Source organism: Nicotiana tabacum, chromosome 19 (assembly GCF_000715075.1).
Source record: "Nicotiana tabacum cultivar K326 chromosome 19, ASM71507v2, whole genome shotgun sequence".
NCBI classification, from domain to species: Eukaryota; Viridiplantae; Streptophyta; class Magnoliopsida; order Solanales; family Solanaceae; genus Nicotiana; species Nicotiana tabacum.
Genome location: NC_134098.1, coordinates 81,091,399 through 81,104,439, shown reverse-complemented (window position 1 = coordinate 81,104,439; position 13,041 = coordinate 81,091,399). Strand labels below are relative to the sequence as shown.

Below are 13,041 nucleotides of genomic sequence, written 5' to 3'. Positions count from 1 at the left end.
CATAAACAAAATAAATATGATAGTAAACATTATTTTCAAAGCATAATTTTTATTTATGTACAATAATTACATAACCATACTATCTACTACAAACAACAAAAATTAAAATATTTACATTTCTACAGATTCACTACCGATCACATGACTTGTTTCTCCTTCTGGGAGTGCAAAATAATCAGCTACATCCAAATGCATGAAGTCTAAATTATCTTCAGAAATAAAATTTGCTTCAGCATTTTTCTTTGCTTCTTGCACTGCTTCATGCTTTTGTTCATTCCTTTTCCACTGCTGGTGGTGAGGAGGGTTCTTTGGTGTATTATTATTACCACGATTAGAGTTTCCTCCCCGACCACGACCATGACCACGACTGGGGCCACGTCCTCTTCCACGCTTAGCTTGGTGGAAGTTCGTCTCATTCACTTCAGGGAATGGATAAGAACTAGTAGGTCGGCTTTCATAATTTTTCATTAATAGCCCATTATGTTGCTCGGCTACAAGAAGATGTGAGATAAGTTCAGAATACTTTTTGAATCTCATCTCTCGATATTGCTGCTGCAGGAGCATATTCGAGGCATGAAAAGTGGTGAAAGTTTTCTCCAACATATCATGATCAGTAATATTATCACCACATAATTTCAATTGGGAAATAATTCTGAACATAGAAGAATTATACTCACTGATAGATTTAAAATCTTGTAGCCTTAGATGAGTCCAATCATAACGTGCCTGTGGAAGAACGACCATCTTCAGGTGGTCATATCTATCTTTCAAATTATTTCACAGTATGACTGGATCTTTAACAGTAAGATATTCCATTTTCAGGCCCTCATCAAGGTGATGGCGTAGGAATATCATTGCTTTGGCACGGTCTTGGTTTGATGCCTGGTTTTTATCTTTGATGGTGTCTGCCAGACCCATCGCATCAAGATGAATTTCGGCATCAAGCACCCATGACATGTAGATTTTTCCCGATATATCCAGGGCTACAAACTCAAGTTTAGAAAGATTTGACATTATTTAGAAAAAGAAAGTTCGTACCTCTGATACTTTCAAAGTATTTTCTCGAGATGAGAGAGTCTCGTGCTGATAACGTGTTATAAAATAAAGACTGTAAAGTAAAGACAAGTATAGAGAGAAACTGATATATTATTCAAACTTCAAACTTATGTACATAATGAACTGGAAACTCCTCTATTTATAGAAGAAAGGAAGCAGCTGCGAGGCTTTTCAGGAAGCAGTTGCAAGGCTTTTCTTTAGCTGCTTGTAAGTTGTCTGCATGAGCTGCTTGCAACCTGCCTGTTTAATAAGAAGCTCCTGCAAATCATTTCATTGAGCTGCTTGCAACCTGCCTGCATCAGCTGCTAGACATCCACAATATAATTATTTTCATAACACTTTTAAGTTTTTAACTCCATCTTTTTTTTGTAGCAATGACCCTAGATAGCCACTCTAAAGGGCTGCTATTTAAGATTTAGCTAGTGCATTCTGAAATTTAGTTTTTCAGTTCAAATTTCGGGGACAAAATTTTTCTGAAATTAAAATTTCAGGACAAAATAAGTATTGACTAATATCTAAATAGTATGCACTTGCCTCTTTTTTTATTTTAAGGGATAAAATGGAGTGATCATAGTTCAACTTTGGTGTTATGAACTCCAATCTTAACGGTCTCTAGGAACGTCATAACAAACTATTTTATTAATTGTGAAACATAATTTACTGCTATCGAAATAATTGTGTTTGAAGTCTAATTTATTTTTTGAAAAATAACTAACCTAAATAGCTGCACATCCAACTGCTTAAACTAAAAATAGCCGTAAATATATAATATATGTATAATCGTGTATAATCAATGCATATTCTACGTATATCAGATAGAAAAGGTGGACAGTGAATTAGGCCGGCTATTTGTGCAAAGATCCCGGTTAAACTGAAGCAGTTAATGTATTTTATTGAGAATACTTGGTGGGTTCTTTTAAGGGAAAACTACATAGTATATCCGCTCTAAAAAATAATAGCCATCAAAAGTATATTTTTGTATATTAAAGTATTATAGCCAAATGTATAATTTGTCCTTCTTTTAACTTTAGTTATTGGGCTCAGATACCTAATTGGGCTTGAATAAAGATGACTTCCCTGAGCACAAGAAGTTGGCCCTGTACGTCTTCCCCTACTATACGTCGGAATAATAATTAATAGCAACGGTGTGCTCAAAGTATTGTACTTTCCGAACAAGGGATCTATACATTTCTTGGTTCTCAAGTTGAGAGTTGTTCACCACCGATATCAGAAAGCAGTTTCCACAGATCTTTGAGCAAATTCCGTTATGTCTACCGAAGAAGAAGCCGCCCGACGCCGTACGGCACTCGCCGACTATCGGAAGAAGCTCCTTCAGCACAAGGAGCTTGATGCTCGTGTTCGGACAGGTCACATTCTCAATCTTAAACCCTAGTGATCTAATAATTGATATTGATTTCGGTTTGCTCTAGTGTTTTTGTATGTTCAATATCATCAATTTATAGAATTATTTACTCCTAAATGAGGTAGATTAGGTTAATAATTCTTCAGTTCGATGCATATAACTTTTGTTCTTCTATGCGATTAGATACTGTATGTTCTATGCAGAAAGTCGATGCAGCAATTGTTGATATGTTAAGAGTTTAAATTCTTATATGTTTGAACCCGCCTGATACTTGTGTGAGATTTATTGTATTGCCATGGTTATGACAATGTGCATTAAAATGTGATTGCTTCATGTTGAAATTAAGCATTACATGAAAAGAACAATAATAATAGAGAACGCGTCGAGTTTCATTGAATGGTATAAGAATCTATAAGGTTCTATGTTGCACTTCCAACAATTCAAATGCGTATATCAGCCAATAATTGTGCTTTTCACTTGCTTCAGGTGAGTAGACAGATGATAAGCATAGGAGCGGGTGAGTTTGTATTTTAATTTTAGGAAGAACTTTTAAAGATTAAAGTGTTGAACAGCAAATAAGAAGCCAATGCAAGTGAACAAATCCGTTAAACTATGTGTAAAAGTCACTTCCTTTATACAGATTCTGACTTCTAAAATTCTAAATTGTTACTCATTATTCCTTACCTCATATGATGTATCATAGTATCTTGGCTTAAGTCCTTTTTTGCATATGTGCGCACGTGCGCGCACACACACACACACACACACATGTATGTATATATACTATATGATTTTGGGAACTTAATACATATGTGTGAATTTTCAAGGTTCGGGGTAAAACATGGTGGCCTATATAATTTAATGTAACCTAATGTAGAAGGTTTCATAAAGATTCGATCTTGCAAATGATAGTTGCTACATATCTTTTCTTCGTTATCAACAATTCTTGCTCGATGGACAATGGATTCCTGTTCTGATAATCAACATTTTTTTATGCGCAAAACCATTGACTAGATTGTGCCAATCCTTCTGGTCTTTCCATTTTTTAGATCTGTTCTTCACTAAATGCCTCTCAAGTCTCAACACCACAAGTACAAGTGCTGCTGGGTCGGGGTTGTCATACCTTCATCAGCCAACAAACTATAGCCTGATGATTTATTTATGCATGCTTTGAAATATTATAATCTTATGAATAAATCTATCCCTTTATTCATAAAGGATGGTGTAGCTATCTCGTTTCTTGGTTGACATATTCATTACAGATCTCAAATCAAACTCTGATAAACCAATGCTTCTCATTTGGAAATTGGAGCTTATGTATGTGGTCTCTCACCATATTCTCTGTTACTGTGTCCTTAGTTTCTTGGAGTTTGCGACCTTGCCTGTGATACATCAGAGATTGAGAGGGAAAATATTAGAGCATAAATTAGAGCATATTATTTTTTATAAGTGATCATGAGGCTAGTGATACATTTTATCTGTACTTTATTATTTGTTCCATCTGTTAACTTGTTTTTCTATGAGCTGATAAGCAACTTAAATTCGTGGTCTACAAAGCCTCATAGTATTCATATTGTTTTTATCTTCTCTTATTCTATTGCTTCTCCTGATTATAAAGTTGCTCTGCTCAGTGAGAGAAAACTTGCGGGCTACCAAAAAAGAATATGCTAAAACCGAAGATGATTTAAAGTCTCTTCAGAGTGTTGGACAGATCATAGGAGAAGTGCTCAGACCTCTAGATAATGAGCGTTGTAAGTACCCTTTATCTTGACTAATATTCATTTAGTTTTTTACTCCTCGGAATGTGCTATTGACCACAAAGTTGTGGTTTCTTTCCTTTTCTTTTGACCAGTGTTATCAAAGGCGCAAAAAAGCTCTAAGGTCCGTTGGGGCTTTAAGCGCAAAGCGCAAATAATGTGTGGGCTTTAATGAAAAAAGGCGCAACCGGAGAAAAAGTAAAAATATGTATATGTAGTCTAAGACTAATAATTATAAGCATGAATAGCAAATATATGGACAAAGAAATTGGAAAATAAATTACGATAAAGTGAAATATCAATTGTTTAATGTCGCCTTTTCAGGATTACACTCATTGGTAAGGAAAAGTATGCGTTAAAGCCTTGGTGCGATAAGCGTGATTTATGCGCCCCTTTGACAACACTGCTTTTGACATGAAAGAAGTTGTTAAGGAAGTGGAAGAAATTCATGGGACTAACCAGTTTTTTCCATTACCGTATCAGTGATAGTTAAAGCTAGCAGCGGCCCAAGGTATGTGGTCGGCTGTCGCAGTAAAGTGGACAAGGAAAAACTGACTTCAGGCACCAGAGTGGTTCTCGATATGACGACGCTTACAATTATGCGAGCACTCCCCCGTGAAGTCAGTAGTTATTGTTTGCTTGCAAGCGCCAAATGTTTTGGTTTATGTTTAAAATATAATATTCGTCCGTTCCCAATTTCCTTATGTTGAGAAATTAATGACAGGTTGATCCTGTAGTACACAACATGCTTCATGAAGATCCTGGTAACATAAGTTACTCCGCGGTAGGTGGACTGTCAGATCAGATCAGGGAGCTGAGAGAATCCATAGAGTTACCTCTAATGAACCCCGAGCTTTTCCTTCGGGTTGGGATTAAGCCTCCAAAGGTGAATCTTTCAACTTAATCTTGTGTTTTACAGATTCTTTTAAGTTTGTCAGCATGGCAAAGATCACTTTTGCTTTTAATATTGCTTCTGAAGCAACCAACGTTTCTGTCTCAGGGTGTTCTTCTCTATGGGCCGCCTGGAACGGGCAAGACATTGTTAGCAAGAGCAATCGCTAGCAATATAGACGCCAATTTCTTAAAGGTTAGAGTACTAGAGTTTTAGATATATCCTCCTGTCTAATAGCATCTCACAGTGTGGGCTTTTATAATTGGTGATTGCTGCAGGTTGTATCAAGTGCCATTATTGATAAGTACATAGGTGAGAGTGCAAGATTAATCCGGGAAATGTTTAATTATGCTCGTGATCACCAAGTAAGGACTTCAATTGCATGTGACTGTTGATTCCTGGAGGTGCCATAAAATTTCTGAGTATCGTTGTCTTTTTTTGTAGCCTTGCATCATTTTCATGGATGAGATTGATGCAATTGGTGGACGTCGTTTTAGCGAGGGAACAAGTGCAGACCGTGAAATTCAAAGAACGCTCATGGAGTTGCTTAATCAGTTGGATGGATTCGACCAGCTCGGCAAGGTATAGATTTATCTTAAATGTATGTTTCTAATGTTTTGGGATTTGTTCCATAGTCCACGATCTATGATGTGCATCCTTCATACTCAGTCTCTTTGAATTCTTCAAGTTTGATTAAATATGCTGATTAAGGAAGGAAAGGTAAGTTGTTTTATGGTATCCTAATGTTAGAATCTGTGCATAAAATGATGCACCCTTTAAATAACCTATCTGTAGGTTTTCCACCTGAAGGGGAGTAAAAGTGACATCCAAGTTCAGATTCTACTTTTGATTAGTACATATCTTTTTACTTTTTAGTTTTAGGCGCGGAATTCAAATTATTTGAACATACTCCTAGGAAAGAGCAGAATGCATAAGACGGGGTTGGGATATTGTCTGTTTGCCTGTGTTGTTTTAATCTTAATTATTTTTTTCAGGTAAAAATGATTATGGCAACAAATAGACCCGATGTTTTGGACCCAGCTCTTCTTCGCCCTGGTCGGTTAGATAGAAAGATAGAGATACCATTGCCTAATGAACAATCAAGAATGGAAGTCCTCAAGATCCATGCTGCTGGGATAGCCAAACATGGTGAAATTGATTATGAGGCTGTTGTCAAGCTTGCTGAGGTGGGTTAATGATGCTAACATGAAAAACTATTATATCACTTTTGTCGCGTCAATTTCTGACACCATTTTTTATCCTCAGGGTTTTAATGGGGCTGATCTGCGGAATGTTTGCACTGAAGCCGGTATGTCTGCAATTCGTGCAGAGCGTGATTATGTCATCCATGAGGATTTCATGAAGGTATTGGTCTTCTTTTCCAAGATTTCTGTTAGCAAAGTGGTAATTTTTAATTTCACTGCCTGGCTTTTCTTTGAGTTTCACCCTATAGAGTTCTTCACGCTACCAAAGTGTTGGTGCTTGTTAAAAGAGTAATGTACTGACTCATAGTTAATCTACACGCGTCTTATCATGTGAAGCACTCTGGTTTTAGATTTTTACAACTACTCGAGATGCGTTGTTGCTTCTACTTTGTTACTTTTTCTTTTTTGTGTTCCTAAATTCTTTCTTCCTATTCTATCTTCATTTTCCTGTAGGCGGTAAGGAAACTGAATGAAGCAAAGAAACTTGAATCAAGTGCTCACTACAGTGCTGATTTTGGTAAGGAATAAGCGCGGGTGCAAGGGCCTCGGACCAAATGACACAACTGGACGCGATCTTCGCTTTACTGTGCTTGTGCCATTTGAGATTTGTTTATTCTGTATTTTAGATTATGTAAAGCAGCCACCCCTTTCCCTAAAAGCAGCTGCCTCTACTGAGTTTTATTTCACATCCGTTGAAGGATGGCAGAATAGAAGATACATGGTGGATGTTTATTTGCTGTATTTGCGTTTCTATGTACTGAATTATGATTGGCCTTAGATCCTTAAAGAAAAACAGACGTTTAACTTTGATCCTCAGGTGGTATATAGGCTGTGGTACTCAATACAGCAGAGGGATCCAATCGAATTTTTGACATCAAATAACGTGACTGAGAACAGGAAAAGCCAAGTAGTCAATTAGTCAGATGAACCAATTAACAGTGTGAGGTTACAACAGTGGACTACCATAATTCAGTTTAACAATTTAAATTAACCTAGAGTCTAGGTCGAAAATATTTAATAGCATTCATGTACGCCCAAGGGAGTTAAGCCTATGCAATGAGATCCCTTTGTTTCTTAATCTCCTCCATGAACAACTTCAACTACATAAATTGAAATATTGCTGCGCCTACTGCCACTGCAATGCATCCACAGCTTGCTGGTGAACTTGTCTATCACCTGCTGCCACTACATTGAAACCTGCCAATTGAACACCGAATTTAATTCACATATCGACTTGGGACATATTTTCAGACATGCATGGTTAGGTTGTGTATATGAAATGATATTTTTTAATGAGAACAGTGATAAGAATTACTTGTGGCTGGTGAACCAGCAGAAGCTTCCCAAGTAAGTTGTTGTCCTTTCCAGTCGGTTATAATTCCTCCGGCACCTTCTATTACTGGTATAAGTGAGAGGATGTCGTATGGCTGGAATTTTTTGTTTTTAACTCAGCATAGAGATTGTGAAAACCAAAAAAGCAATTTAATGTCACTGGCTGAGGGAAGTAAAACAGCGAAATTTTCGCCCCTGCACCAATATTATCAGGCAGGGTATATACCGAAGTTTCAATCAGTTGGTAATGTTGGACATAACCAAAGAGACGCTAGCTGTCCTCTATAAGGAGGGAAAAAGCTCAATATGCACATTTGGGGAAGTAAAAATCATATCTTTATTATTCTAGGTTGCAAGGAGTGAGTAGCTGACCTTAAGACCAGACTCTATTACAAGATCCACAAATCCAGAAGCCAATAGGGCATAAGCATAGCAATCACATCCATACAGTGGAACTTTCACCTGTAACAAATGTAGAGGGAAGAGATAAGAATTCATTTTTTTTTATAAGGTAAATTGTATTAATCAAAAGGGAGAAAAAACTCCCGTATACAAGAAGTATACCAAGAAGTAGAGAATTTATATCAAAACATGATTCTCTGCAAAAGACGCCCAATCTTCTACACAAGTAGGAGCTATATAAGTGCACCAAAAAGCGATAAAAAATAAAAGACTATTCTTAAGATGTGAAAAGAGATAAAGAATTCATAGTGGAGGAAAGAGAGTGAAACTTATTCATTCTCTCTTCTTCTTCTTCAGTTTCTTCCCTACTCAGATCTTCTCATTGCACTCATTCCCTAGTTTTTGCTATCTTTATTGCACATTAGCTAGAACTCTATCCAATGATTTTTTGGCCATAGAATTACATACCTTGCTTCTAACACGAGCAAAGGCAAGCTCGGCGTCGCCTTCGAACAAATGTGGGCTAGTAGTGTACCTGAACTTGAAGAAAGAATGAAAATGAGAAGTAGATGTAGCACACTTTTGATAACCCTGAGAAATTGAACATATACACAGAATACAAGTACTTGAAGGTGAATAACAATGTTCTATCTTTTATAGAGAAAACTGAAAAGGTTCCAAGGAGCAACGTACAGGTAGGCCTTTGAAAGACTTGAACAACTGCGAGTGGAGATTTCTTGCCCATTCAAGCTAGTGCGCCGCCCACTTAAACCAGTCCACCTCTCTTTCAGTACAGGCTGGTCAATAATGCCAAGAATCTGGAAAAGCATGAATGAAGAAATCACATAGACAAACTTTTGAAAACACAGTTTATCTGCATATGTGTCTAACAGTCTACGGGAGCATAATATAAGGAGATTAAAGATAGTATCCTAGGCTGGAACTTTCATTACAACATGAGAAAGTTAAATGAGGTGGTTCCAGAGTCGAACACAATATTACTAACACAAGTGATCCCATATGGCACTAAGGAAAGAAAGCATAGATATAATATTATGTTCACAGCTATTAAGAAATCAAAAAGGCAAAAGCACCTATGTTATATTGCTAATTTCTTAAACAGACATCAATATTCCAACTCAGGCATCAGACCTTTCGCCCTTCAAGAAGAGGGAAAACATATACAGGTATAGAACCAAATGAGTAATGCATACAGGAACCATGCATGAACCAAGTGATCTAGGACTTCACTGTTGTGAGGGAAATGAAATAAAGAGGCGATTAAGCATGTTCTCAATATGGATATTCAATTGTATTTGGTACAGAAAATCTCTTGTAGACATTTAGGCAGAGTCTACATGAGAACCTCAAATTTCCCCTTTTGCTGTTATTTTTGGTTTATAAGTGCATGAGTATCTATCTCCGTTTCCTTTTTTATAAGTTATACCCGATGTCTTCTGCCAAGAGCAAATTTTCTTAGCTACAGTTAGAAAATCAAAAGTATGCCAACAGACGCTGTTTTAGTGTAAAATAACCCTTGGATTTCCAACTAGCAAACACTGTCGACACGAATGAAGTTTTGGAGAAAAATTGATAGTTGACAGTAGTAATAAGCAAGCTTTCATTGATCTAATAGCAAACAAGGCTTATTAATGATAAAAATAAAATCAACTGGCTAGCGATTCATACCGGTTTACCTTTGTACAACAGAGCAATAAGAGTGCCAAACAAGGGTTTCCCTGGTAAGCAAAAAGTATACTGATTCATGAATATTTGAACTACAAGTTAAACAGAGTTGATATGGGAAAGACAAGCAGGTACCTGTAATGAAACTCTTCGTCCCATCTATTGGATCTAAAACCCAAACATACTCTGCAATTTCCTCCTTACACCTCCATCCCTTCTCCTCTCCATAACTATCACCAAGCAGTTTAAACACAGATTTTCAGCAAGCGTACACAGATTGTGTAATACATGAAACAGAGACAAAAGGTCTCCAATATAGATATCAGGAAAAGCATCATTTTAACTCTTGACCAATGATTTAAGGAGTCAACGGCATTGAAAGACAGCCTTCCATTTTTATTCCAACACACTGGCGATGACACAATACAGAATATCAAGAACAAAAACTATAAGAATTGCATTGACTTGTGCCCATCGAATTAAAAGTGAATGGTATTCAGCTACCACGAGGACGATCCTACACAAGCAGATAGACTGGGCTACCAGTTAAAATTTGTGGAAAATTCACTTGTATTCTATTACTGTCTTATCAAAGTTCAAAGCACGGGAGCTTTTCAGCAAATAAGATCCATTTTAACTTTACTGCCTGCGCTTTTTTCTAGACGATTTATCTTTCGGCTCTCGATAGAATGAGATATGGCATGTCAGAAAAAATAAGTTTTCCAGCAAGTACATAATCACAACGAGATAGTGGTCTTTCCCTATGGCGAGTGTGAGGTTATGTTGACAAATATCATATGCTAACCGTCATACTAAGATAAGCCATTCTGAGCTAAAAGCAACAGTAATGCCAAGCTGAAAATGGTCGGTCCATCCGTAGGCCATTCAATTTAAAATTTTAACATGCACACATATTGGAATAGGGAATACTCCTCTCGAATGCTGTCAAAAAAATCACATTCCGTGAATCCAGGGGCGGATCTATGTATGGAATTGGGGGTGGCATGCCACCCGGTCGTTCAGATAAAGTTTTATATACATACTAGTATTTTCCACAAAAACGCCTACATAAGGAACAAGTGGCACCCCAAGTCACAAAATGACTGAAGGTGCCATGGTTGAAGTTCTGAAATTCCATGCACAACACCCGGGATCCACTCTCCAGATGCTCTCATTGTTCCCTTTTAGCCTTTATTTTCTTTATGTTCTTTTTGTTAATTTCTCTTATTTGTTTCATCTTAAATATTCACTTTTCTTATACAGATCCAATTTTATTATTTATGTTCCTTTTGTTAATTTCTCTTATTTTTTTCATCTTAAATATTCAGTTTTCTTGTAGAATTCCAATTTTATTATTTATTTATATTATATATTTACTTCCTTTGTCTTTTCCTGGATGTTCGTATTTTATTTGGATGGATATAATCTAATCATTTTCTTTTTATCCATATAATGTTATTTTATTAATTACAATTTTTTTATAGTGATGCATCAAAGACATAGTATAATATTAATCAGCTACATGTAGATGGAAGGGGTGTATCACATATTCGTTTATGCATAAAACAAATTTTAAATTGGATTGAATAAATTCAAAATGGATCGAACCGAACCAAAGTAATCCAAAACGGATCGAATCGACTAAATGTACACCCTAATTCAATCTTCTTCACTAGTGGTCGTTTTACATTAAAATAGTGGCACCCGTAGCCATCAAATCCTGGATCCGCCTCTGCGTGAATCGAATGGGGAAGCCTACTCATCGATCAATTAGAAGTGAAAAATGGAGAGACTAAGTTCTATGCACGGACGTCATAGAAAATATCTACACGATTAGGCCACTATTAATAATTACATGTAATATTTTTGATAGACATAAATTATTAATCAGATAAAAATAGTAAATGACATGATAAAAATCACTGGTAAGAATTTTTACATTGTTAGTTAGTGTATACAAAGATAGCGATATTAAAGCGAGCAATAAGAAAACTAGTGAGAGCAAAAACTAACTCACATTGCATGGGAAGGGAAATTCTCTTGAATTATCTTCACCATAGATTCCTCCGCCGCTTGATCAGCAATCGTCACCGGACCTTTAACCATAAATTTCCACAAACATTTGAAAAAAAATCTCCGGATAGTTAACATTCGCAAGCAATTTATCCGCGTAAATTAAAATCAACAAAACACTCACTCGAATCTTCTTTATCGAGAATATCGAAGCTTTTCCGGAAATATTTGCGGATGACTTCACCAGCAGCATCAGCTAATTTGTTACCTACAGCAGCAAATTTGTCGAGCTCAGAGTTCTCAATGCCTAAATCCGCAATATCTCCGTGATTAGCGAGAATACAATTCGAAGTCATCGTAGGCGACGATAATTTGACTCCGCTTGAGATTGCGAACGAATTGGTATCGGAATGTGGAAAAGCAAGCGAATCGGAGACGATTCTCCGGCTATTAACGGCGGAGATTGATGAGGAAAGAGGTAGAGAGGTGCGGGGATTTAGAGAAAGGAAGTGAGATTGAGAGAGCATTTGGAGTTGCATTGAGGAGTTTTAATAGGCGGGAAAAGGAAGTGCTTCACGAGAGAAAGATCGGTGGGAGTTGGGAGTGAGCACAGATGGCGTAAAGCGGCGTATTGGTAAAAGGGGAAGTATGGAAGCTGATGTGTTTTTCCACCGTCCGATGTGGAGTCATTTATCTCCGCAATTACAAGCACACAAGATACAGTGCGGCCCAACTGTTTAACATGAAATCAAAAAGATACTGTATCCCTTTCTTTAATATCCATTCTACTTGAAAGTTTAGAGCTGATTCCATAATATACCAATTTCTTAACTAAATTCTTCAAGTTTGTCGCATAAGTATAAATTCTTTCATTGATGGTAATAACTCGTCAGTGTTAATCTCGTTTATCCTTAAAATCGGATAACAATTAAATTTATAAGTGATTTTAAGGATATGTGATTTCACTTGGCACAAACTGAGAAATATAAAAATTGAAATTAGAAATTAACTGTAAAATAAAGCAAACCGATATATCATACAACTTTGGCCCTTGAGCTAGGTTGCTCTCGCACCAACTAAGTGTATTATTGAAGAGTAAGAACTGAACTACTGAATAAGAGAGTTTAAGAGAGAAAACGTAATATATTGCTTTGTTATGCGTGAATCTGTCCTTACAAAATGATTGGAACCCCCTTTATATAGTAGAGGAGTTCTACATATGGTACAATTCTAAATACAGAAGGAAATCCCATGATTGGCTAATCAATCGGCCTGGACTTGATACATGTCGAGATCTCCGCCACAATCCTCGCCCGGTCACGGATTCCTCGACTT

The 13,041-nt window shown here is 36.8% G+C and overlaps 2 protein-coding genes across 5 annotated transcripts; one reads left to right on the top strand and one right to left on the bottom strand.

The window, feature by feature from the left end:
- Positions 1–2,149: 2,149 nt before the first annotated feature.
- LOC107815805 (26S proteasome regulatory subunit S10B homolog B) lies at positions 2,150–7,083 on the top strand. Of its 2 annotated transcripts, none has more exons than XM_016641439.2 (10): positions 2,150–2,423; positions 4,051–4,170; positions 4,660–4,796; positions 4,901–5,062; positions 5,177–5,263; positions 5,347–5,433; positions 5,513–5,650; positions 6,064–6,255; positions 6,335–6,433; positions 6,727–7,083. In XM_016641439.2, exons 1-10 carry the CDS (start codon positions 2,324–2,326, stop codon positions 6,799–6,801), a joined length of 1,197 nt encoding a protein of 398 aa, XP_016496925.1. In that variant the 5' UTR covers positions 2,150–2,323; the 3' UTR covers positions 6,802–7,083. The 2 variants fall into 2 exon arrangements, with proteins under 2 accessions (XP_016496925.1, XP_075094180.1); XM_075238079.1 differs by having other exon boundaries at positions 2,173–2,423; positions 4,501–4,796.
- A 78-nt stretch (positions 7,084–7,161) lies between these two features.
- Positions 7,162–12,425, bottom strand: LOC107815806 (bifunctional phosphatase IMPL2, chloroplastic). 3 transcript variants are annotated; one of them, XM_016641440.2, is made up of 9 exons: positions 11,891–12,425; positions 11,711–11,789; positions 9,829–9,923; positions 9,697–9,746; positions 8,701–8,825; positions 8,476–8,542; positions 7,978–8,067; positions 7,589–7,700; positions 7,162–7,470 (listed from the first exon to the last, which is right to left on the bottom strand). In XM_016641440.2, the coding sequence occupies exons 1-9, from the start codon at positions 12,243–12,245 to the stop codon at positions 7,400–7,402; spliced, it is 1,044 nt and encodes a 347-aa protein (XP_016496926.1). In that variant the 5' UTR covers positions 12,246–12,425; the 3' UTR covers positions 7,162–7,399. The 3 variants fall into 3 exon arrangements, 2 of the variants coding, with proteins under 2 accessions (XP_016496926.1, XP_016496927.1); XR_001654796.2 differs by having other exon boundaries at positions 7,330–7,470; positions 7,589–7,663; positions 11,891–12,422; XM_016641441.2 differs by lacking the exon at positions 7,162–7,470 and having other exon boundaries at positions 7,686–7,800; positions 11,891–12,422.
- Between the last annotated feature and the right edge of the window lie 616 nt (positions 12,426–13,041).